Source organism: Entelurus aequoreus, linkage group LG13 (genome assembly GCF_033978785.1).
Source record: "Entelurus aequoreus isolate RoL-2023_Sb linkage group LG13, RoL_Eaeq_v1.1, whole genome shotgun sequence".
Taxonomy (NCBI): domain Eukaryota; kingdom Metazoa; phylum Chordata; class Actinopteri; order Syngnathiformes; family Syngnathidae; genus Entelurus; species Entelurus aequoreus.
Window position 1 is genome coordinate 67,986,411 of NC_084743.1, and position 10,000 is coordinate 67,996,410.

The 10,000-nt window shown below is 40.7% G+C and overlaps 1 protein-coding gene across 6 annotated transcripts in view; it reads left to right on the forward strand.

The window, feature by feature from the left end:
• LOC133663648 (delta and Notch-like epidermal growth factor-related receptor) overlaps positions 1-10,000 on the forward strand; it is a 130,755-nt gene that overhangs the window by 103,011 nt on the left and 17,744 nt on the right. For all 6 annotated transcript variants that reach the window (XM_062068284.1, XM_062068287.1, XM_062068285.1 and 3 more), the window contains one exon: positions 7,427-7,660. In XM_062068284.1, coding sequence (XP_061924268.1) covers positions 7,427-7,660 — 234 coding nt within the window. The remainder of the gene's footprint in view (positions 1-7,426; positions 7,661-10,000) is intronic.

Below are 10,000 nucleotides of genomic sequence, written 5' to 3' on the forward strand. Positions count from 1 at the left end.
AACATTGGCCGTTGTGTACACTCAGCACTCCTGGAAACAAGAAAGGAAAGAAAGAAGGAAGGAGCCTTAGAATAGTAACATAATCATCATGGCAGCCTCGAAAACGAGGATTCAATCTCCTTCATAATTAATTTCCTCTCTTTCTGGACTAACTGGGCTAGCTGGTCTCTCCGTTTATGCGCCTGCTGGTAACTGTGGAGTCCAAGGTGTGTGTGGAAAAGCTGGGGTCAGTCTTGGCATGGTAGTGTTAGAGGTGGGCGAGGTAGAAAAAGATTAAGATTAAAGATTAAAGTACCAATGATTGTCACACACACACTAGATGTGGTGAAATTTGTCCTCTGCATGTGTCCCATCCCCTTGGGGAGCAGTGGGCAGCAGCGGCGCCGCGAGACGTTGATGTCTTAGTTGACGCTTCTTCTCTTACTTGTGCTCGCCCTGTCTCAAGTTTTTGAGCACCAATAGCGATTGTGCCACGCCAGGCTGAGCACATTGACAGGAGGAGGAGATGGATTTGCCTCAGAAGACAATCCCCACTCAGCTCAGCTCAGCTGGTATGTTATCAGGGCCAGGCGTCCTATTGGGTTTCATTCGTTTAATCGCTTCTTGAGTATCTTCAAGCGAGGGCGGGAGACTCATCCATGATTTGATTGGAGGTTGAGGGATCTCACGAATGCCGTCTTCTGAGGCTTGGGAAGGCCGGTTGAGGAGGTCTTCAAAGTGCTCCTTCCACTGGGCTAGAATAGCATCTTCGTCCTTCAGGAGTACTTGACCATCAGCAGAGCTTAGAGGATGCGAGGAGGATTGTGTCTTACATCGATGGTACGCATAGTTTGGAAGAAGTTCCTTGTCTTGTGTTGGTCGACATAGCCTTGGATTTCTTTGGCTTTCTCGATCCACCAGTCGTTCTGGAGCTTCCGAATGTCGTACTGATCAGAAGCCTTGATCTTACAAAAAGCAGCTTCCTTGGTTTTAGATGTTTTTCCATGCTAAGCGAACCTTCCGTTTTTGGTCAATGAGATCATGTATTCCAAGGTCATTCTTATCGAACCATAGGCCGTTTTACAAGGCCTATGGTTTCACGAGCAGTTGAGTTGATGGGATTCTTGATGGCACACCAAGAGGCCTCAGGCTCTGAAGTGTCATGGTTGACATCCTGGAGACGTTGAGACAGAAGAGAATGGAAGCGAGCTGAGGTGTTTGAATGCAGAGACATCGCATGCAGTCTGGATTTTGGCTTCAGGCATTTTCGCAAGGAGGAGAAGGTCAGTCCAACAATCATCAGCCCCTCTGAGGGCCTTGGTGATCAGAACCATGCCTCTGTCTTTCTTTCGAATTATGACATAGTCGATCAGGTGCCACTAGCATGAGCGCAGGTGCATCTATAAGTTCTGGTCTCTGGTGCCAAGCCTGAAGATGGTGTTGGTTATGCCAAGATAATCAAGTAGTAGCAAGCCATTACCAATACCCTGGTTACCAATGACGCCATGCCAGAGTTGATGGTCTTTCCCTACTCGTGCATTAAAATCTCCCATTGGAGAAGAAGTTGGTCATGCAACGGCACAGCAGAGAGGAATGTCTGAAGATATGCATAGTAAGATTCCTTCATAGACACTGATGATAGAAACGTGTCCATACTGGAGAGGGATGCAAAGTGTTGTGGAGAAGGTTGTGCATCCTCACGACAGAGTTGCAGATGGTAAATCCGACTCTGTGAAGTCGAGGTTCCTCCGCAGTTTACGAAGATTTGGCCTTCATCAGTTGGACGTGTCACACTCAGGGATACAGAATCAATGTTGTACCAGGCGAGCTCCGTTGCTACAAAAGCACTTCGACGTTCTGACCAACAGCTGCTGTCACTGTCAGTGAGGGTGCAAACGTTCCAGAAGATGTGGCGAAATAACCTAATAACAAACAAGACAAGATCTGTTCAACCGGTCATGACAGGGGAACACTCTAATGTTCAAATAGTCACCAAATTTCCTTCGAAAAAATGTTTCTGCCTTGTATCACACACACATGCACAAACAGGAGACAAATTGTGTCTGCGTGCTGATGACTGCCTCCAGTCAGAACCAGCAGGGTGGGGGAGTGAACGGGCCGGCTATATTTAAATTGTTAACTCCCTTTAATGTAGGCAGGATTGCTTGCCAGCAGCAGAAAGACAAACACTCGTCCTGGCCCGCCTGCGCTCTTGTCACAGTGCGTGCCGCGTGTGATGTGCAACCTCCAAATTAAAAACGACAGAGCGGGAACTTGACCTCCAGGTGGTGAGAAAATAGCTCAGTCCGATCAAAGACGGTTAACAGAGCATCGCGAGAGATTAAGACACTTTACGTAAGTCTGAGAGTGGGCTTTACAGCAATAAGAAAAAAGAGAGCAAGGATAAATTGCGTGAGAGGGTGACGTGTTGGAGAACATAGAAAAGATGGCTGTCAAAAGAGAGAGATCATACGTCCAATGCTGCAAAATTGGTCCTGTGCCTGTTGTTGGCGGACGATAAATGTCCCCCCGCACACTGTAAATTACAGAGCTGAAGATCAATAGATGCATGAAGGAGGAATGGCTTCATTAGTTCAATGGAGTGTGTGCTTCAGAGACGCCATATAAAGGGTTACAGCGGTTTGAAACATAAATCACTGCAGGCATTGTGTCACGCTGCTTGTTGCAGGAAGGAGTCACATTCTTCTCTGTCTATTGATTGCTGATGTTTCACTAACACGACGCGCCGCAATAAAATACTTCGCCATTCTGTTGATGGCTTGGATTGAATTTGAACATTTCAAGTCTTTTTATTGAGAGTGTTTGTGTACGACGCATTCAGCAATGACAATTAGCATGGTTGCCTGCAAGCTTTTGTCCATGCCTGAATACCAACAAATCCTCAATTGATATTTTTAGTATGTGTATATTACTGTAATATGCCAGTTGATTTTTGCTTCAAAGCGTTGTCATACAGTATGCAATGGAGCCTCCATTTAAAACTTAATTGGTTCTTGAACAGGGTTCGTAAATCGAAAAGTTTTTACAGTAAAGCCAATTTCTACATTGGAAATAATATGAAATGCATAATGGGTTCTCATCATCATCGCTCCTGGTATGGGTGTATCCCTTTATGGAGGATGCCTGTGCGTGACTTTGTTTTACGTGGGGAGACGGGTGCACAGACAGTCACCACACGATCCTTGACAGAATCGGGTCAGGGTCCAGTGGCATGGAGTCCAAGACAACTGGGGACCCTTTTCTGCTGCAGCCTTCTTTCGCCATCGCAGCCGTTGTGTTAGTTCTTAAATTTATCGTCTTCCGCCTGCTCCGCCGTTGAGGTCTTCACCGTGTCCCTGGCTAGGGGGCAGTCAGGTACTAGGCCTTTGCCAAGGGCCGCCTGGGGTAACAGTAGTAAAGGGGTTAACCTCCTAGTGCCCCAAGACCCCATAGAGGAGCCTCTACTGCCGGATGCACTTTAACATCATGCCCAAGATCAGGGGTTCTAGTCTCAATAAAAGTATATATTTTACTTAGGTTTGTACACTTTGAACACAATATAAAGTGCTATACAGTACTGTTTACACGCAGGTGACAGATTGCTTACCTCTTTATTAACAAGTCAAAACAACAACGGCAAGCTCAGCTGTCCTGTATGCTCTGCCAACACATGCACACACACAGAAGTCCCTTTGGTGCCCCCACAAACAATCAGAAATCACTAGGGATGTCCGATGATGGCTTTTTGCCGATATCCGATATTCCGATATTGTCCAACTCTTTAATTACCGATACCGATATCAACCGATACCGAAAATCAACCGATATATGCAGTCGTGGAATTAACACATTATTATGCCTAATTTGGACAACCAGGTATGGTGAAGATAAGGTACTTTTTAAAAAAATTAGTAAAATAAGATAAATAAATTAAAAACATTTTCTTGAATAAAAAAGAAAGTACAACAATATAAAAACAGTTACATAGAAACTAGTAATGAATGAAAATTAGTAAAATTAACTGTTAAAGGTTAGTACTATTAGTGGACCAGCAGCACGCACAATCATGTGTGCTTACGGACTGTATCCCTTGCAGACTGTATTGATATATATTGATATATAATGTAGGAACCAGAATATTAATAACAGAAAGAAACAACCCTTTTGTGTGAATGAGTGTAAATGGGGGAGGGAGGTTTTTTGGGTTGGTGCACTAATTGTAAGTGTATCTTGTGTTTTTTATGTTGATTTAATAAAAAAAACAAAAAAAACGATACCGATAATTAAAAAACCGATACCGATAATTTCCGATATTACATTTTAACGCATATATCGGCCGATAATATCGGCCTGACATCTCTAGAAATCACACATATCCTAAACTTTAACAAACATATTGCTGCAATAGCAAACATTAAAGAAGTAAAATCCACTTACATTAACATCGGCAAAAGAGCGGCTGACGAGAGGAGAGAAAGGAGCAGACAGAAGGGGAAAAGGGAGAGGACTGGATGTTAGGGGTGTGTGTGTGTGTGTGTGTGTGTGTGTGTGTGTGTGTGTGTGTGTGTGTGTGTGTGTGTGTGTGTGTGTGTGTGTGTGTGTGTGTGTGTGTGTGTGTGTGTGTGTGTGTGTGTGTGTGTGTGTGTGTGTGTGTGTGTGTGTGTTTTCGGAAGAGAAGCCGCTGAACAAGAGGTAGTCTTCCCCTCCGCTGTGATCTAAGTCTGCTTTGGCATTTTAACCCAGAAAAGTCAGTTCTCATCATAATTAAAAACTTGCTGTGGTAAAAAGTCTGCTTCGTCAATTTCTTCGATACGAGCAAGCACAAAATGGCTGCCAGCGAGACACAGACTGAATGAATGAAGCGTTCGTACACAGAGACATGGTTCGCACACAGAGGCATATTTGGCTCTATCAAAAAGTTCACAAACAGAGGGGTTTGTAAATCGAGGTTCCACTGTATAGTGCACTGTCGTCATCGTCTCCAGCATCGTCGCCTTCGCGACCTCCAGCTGGCCTGTCGCCCAAGTGGCCATCAGGCGCCTGCACGCGGCTCCCTCAGTGGCCAATTCATGGACGCCCTTTGCGCCAACAGCAGCGTAAATCCAATGAATCTGCTCCAGACGCACACAAAATTTCAACAAAAACACATTTTATAGAGACTTATTATAGTTTAACATGCAGGAAACAATGTGAAAACATTTAGATAATGAATAATACGAAGAAATTATCATTTTACATCACTTATCGTAATTGAAGATTCTTCTTTGCAAAACATGGCGAGGGGAGAGCAACCCAGACCACAGTTTTGTACTTTGCCACAAGTTCTTTCTAAAATTTCAATGGTTGATATACGGGTTATTACGCTAATCTACGTCACAGCCGCTCAGATGAGGCACCAAGCAGTGTGGGCGGGGTTTCTTCTTTATTTTTATGTACATTCTGGGTTTCTCATTCAGTTAAAAAAAAATAAAAAATACATTTTTTTTTTTAAGTGGTCCGTCATAACGTTTTTAGCATCCAATCTGACATTATTGTGAGTATTTGTATTAGTGTTCCTAAAACAAGGGATTGATGCCTTTTAATTACCTCTGGCTGACACTGTATTTATTTTTAGTCCCCCGGCTGACAAGCAACTAGCAGCTGTGTCTCCATACAAAGTGTGGAGCCTCTCTCTTAAGCTAATAACATTCACCTCCATTGTGGTGAATAAACTGCATTTGAGTATACATATCAGTGTTTCCCCCAGAAAATGTGTTAGTTAATTTTTATAAGGATTTTTACAAAATTACATTTAATAATCATGAATACATTATTTGGGATAAACCCACTTTAGCACAGGTGTAAGATAGTGACATGTTATTTAAAACATGTCAAATGGCCCTCAACATCGTCGGGAAACAATGTGTGTCTATATATATATTACACCTTCTCAGAAGTCTCACTATGATAACAACTCCCCTGCTTGCTGGAGAAATTGTGTGAATTCAAATGCAAATCACTACCATGTTTTCTGGGACTGCTCTGCCATAAAGGACTATTGGAAAGAGATACACCAAGCTCTACAGGATATTTTCAAACGTGAAATACCCCTCGAAAGTAAAATTTCGTTTTTTGGACATGTACCCCAGGACTGGCTGAAGAAAGATAAACACTTAATGAATATCCTACTGGTGGCTTGTAAAAAGACCATTACTAGGAAATGGATATCCCAGGAGAGCCCAGCTTTGAAGCAATGGATGGAAACAACAATGGACATATATAAAATGGAGAAGATAACTGCCTTAATTAATTATAAATTGGAGAAATTTACTTCATACTGGGAAAATTGTGTCAACTATGTCACGCCCCATAAACCTGACTTTAATTTTTTGAATTAGTGATTACGGTAAACTGCAAAAAAAAAAAAAAAAAAAAATCCTATATCCCTATATCTGTATATGTAGGTATGTATATATACCTGTATATGTTTATGTATATATATATATATATATATATATATATATATATATATATATATATATATATATATATATATATATATATATATATATATATATCTGTTTATATTTTAGTTTATTTATTATTACTATTAATGTATTATTTCCTTTTTTTGCTTTTTTTATTTTTTTATTTTTATTTTTTTATTTAATCGATGTATTTGTAGATATTACTTTGTTTTTTGTTGTTGTTTCTTTCTTTTTTTGGGGGGGGGGTGTGGTATGGATGGGATGTAAACAAAAATATTTTGACATTTAGGGCAGACAATAGATACATGATTTATGTGAATATGATGTAATGGATAGGAATGTCTGATGCTTGATGTCAATTAAAAAGAAAAAATAAATAAATAAAGCACTTTGAGGTATTTTAATTTTGACAGAAAAAAAAAAACATTTAATGCAACTGCAGTTTTACTTAACTCAATATTATTTATTACAAGAAACTACTCAAATAATTTTTAATAAAACCCTATTTAAATACATCTAATAGCTAAACTAACCTAAGCTCACAAACTCTGAATAATTCCCTGGACACAGGTGGACTTTGAGGGCAAAAATCAAGGGATTTAAATGAGTAGTAGATAATAGTTTTTGCTCGTGTACTATTAATTGTTTGGTCCAACAATTGTATGTAATAAAAGAGAGTTAGGAACCAGTTAAAATATTGTGCTGATATTATTATACTGTCCATATATGAATTGAAACATTTACAGTTAATACATCCATCCATTTTCTACCGCTTATTCCCTTCAGGGGTACACCCTGGACAAGTCGCCTGTACATGTGATCTGTATTATTATTGGCTGATCTCACTCATGAATGGTTGAGATCGGCATCATAAAACCTGATCAGAACGTCCTTACTACTTACGTATGAGGAAAAAACCCAACTTAATTTTGTCCATCTTTCTCTCTTCCTTCCACCTGCTGATACAACCTCCCATGCAGGATTTCAGGGGGCGACATGTGAGCAGAAGGTGGATCCGTGTGCGTCTCGGCCTTGCCACAACAATGGAACCTGCCACCCTCAGGGTCCAAGCCCCCTGGGGTTTGGCTGCAGCTGCACATCTGGTTTCACTGGCCCCACTTGTGCCCAGCTGGTCGACTTCTGTGCTTTGAACCCGTGTGCCCACGGAGTGTGTCGCAGTGTGGGCAACAGCTACAGATGTCTTTGTGTGCCAGGTGAGACTTCACATGTCACGTCTCCACAAACAAGTGGAACTCATTCTTTGATTTGATATATATTTTGACATATGTTGATCCTATTTTTGCGATCCAGAATTTTACCAGAGCAGCACATTATCCAGAAACATAACAGCTTAAGACATCCTGTAGCCTGTAGAGGCAGGCTTTCAAAATAAAAGCACACCATAAAAACACCACAATTTCACTACAGTAGTCCTGTTACCTCATGTTTCATTTCATGTAAAAAAAAAAAAAGAGAAACAACTCTATGGAACTACCAGAGTAGCACAGCTTCCCCTTGTAGTCTGTAGAGGTAGGCCTTCAAAATAAAAGCACACCGGTAAAATGCCACATTTTCACTACAGTAGTTCCGTTCCCTTATTTTTACTTAATGTGAAAAAGAAAAACATTCTGGTACTACAACAGTGTTTCCCCTAGATTGCCAGTATATATACGTGGTGGTGGGGGTGTGGTCAATATGACATCATCATATACATTTGTATATGAAATGATAATTTTGATTTGCAATGATGCATACATTTTCTTTAAAATAGCTAAACAAATGTTTTTGGTATATCTAAAAACAAATATTAGTGTTGTTTACTAATAGCACCGTTAATAATATTAATATTAACATGTTTTTCTTTTCTCATCAGACCAGCTGACGCGCTTCTGACTGGCGATTTCGATGCATGTTTTTTTTCCCAAAATAAAGCGATGAGGAACGTTTTTATGATAATTGGTAGTTCCAGAGTTTTTTTTCTTTTTTACTTAAAGTAAAAATAAGGGAACATGACTACTGTAGTGAAAATGTGGTATTTTACTGGTGTTCTTTTATTTTGAAGGCCTGCCTCTAACTACCAGAGCAGCACAGCTTCCAGAAACATAACAGTGAAAAACACTGTGTTGCCTGTAGAGACAAGCCTTCAAAATAAAAGCACAACAGTAAAATACCACATTTTCACTACAGTAGTCATGTTCCCTTGTTTCTACTTTGATGTAAAAAAAGGAAAAAACTCTGGAACTTCCAGAGCAGCACAGCTTCCAGAAACATAACAGTGAAAAACAGCCTGTTGCCTGGTGAGGCAAGCCTTCAAAATAAAAGCGCACCAGTTAAATACCACATTTTCACTATAGTAGTCATGTTCCCTTATTTATACTTAGATGTAAAAAAGGAAAAAAACTCTGGAACTACAGAGCAGCGCCACCAAAAGCATAACATTGTAAAACATCCTGTAGCTTGCAAAGGCAAGCCTTCAAATTAAAAGCACCAATCTTTAAAATGTACAGGCTGAGATAATTTGGGAAATGGTTTCAAAATCTAAAGCGTTGTTACAAAATGATGTAGTTGAATTGTATTGTCCAATTGCACAAATGACTCACCCCGGTCCTTCTTATTTCATATTTTCGTTATTTTGCACTTTGTCGTTTTCTTCCAGCCATTTAACTCACTTCATTTCTTCCTCATGTGTCTGGTTGCCATGGAAAAGCAGTTGCAGTGCAAGGTTGTGTGTGTGTGTGTGTGTGTGTGTGTGTGTGTGTGTGTGTGTGTGTGTGTGTGTGTGTGTGTGTGTGTGTGTGTGTGTGTGTGTGTGTGTGTGTGTGTGTGTGTGTGTGTGTGTGTGTGTGTGTGTGTGTGTGTGTGTGTGTCAATTCGTTGGCTGTGACTACTTGCTGGTTGAGCAGACATGGCCCCTCCAATCCAATAAAGCTCAGCCTAATAAGACTGGTAAAACCGGTGGCTCCAAATTAGCATGCCAGACATCACACTAACACACATACACACACATCAAAATGTCAGCCGGTGTTTGAGGTAAAGTGTGTGTGTGTGTGTGTGTGTGGATTGTGTCTGTAGCTGCCGGGGACCTGAAATATGGAAGAATCTCATTCCCCGACTTCCTGTAATACATCAGAGAATTCCATGCAGCCCCTAAGCTTCACCACAGAAAGTAGAAAGTCTTTAAAAAGAGCAATTGACATTTGATTGGCATTTCTCTGAAAGGACCCACCAGGCTTTCACTGGCCCTCTTATCATTGTGCTCGTCTGTGTTGTGTTCAATGGAGTCAGCACAAGTGCGTCACAACCTAAAACACACATTTAAAACAGCGCTTTTGCAGCTCTTAGAAAGATGAATGTAATAATTGTGTGCTTCTTTTGTGGTATGAGTTTTGGAAAGGTTCCTGAGCACCAAATAGCACATGAATGGATGATTTTTTTTTAGAGAACCCTGACCTCAAAGAGCTTTAGTATGGTGACGTCTTACCTGGCGTAATAGCCAGGTCCCATTATTTTTGTCTCTATGGTGCATTTAGTGTCATCAAATGTCTCTTTGGCTT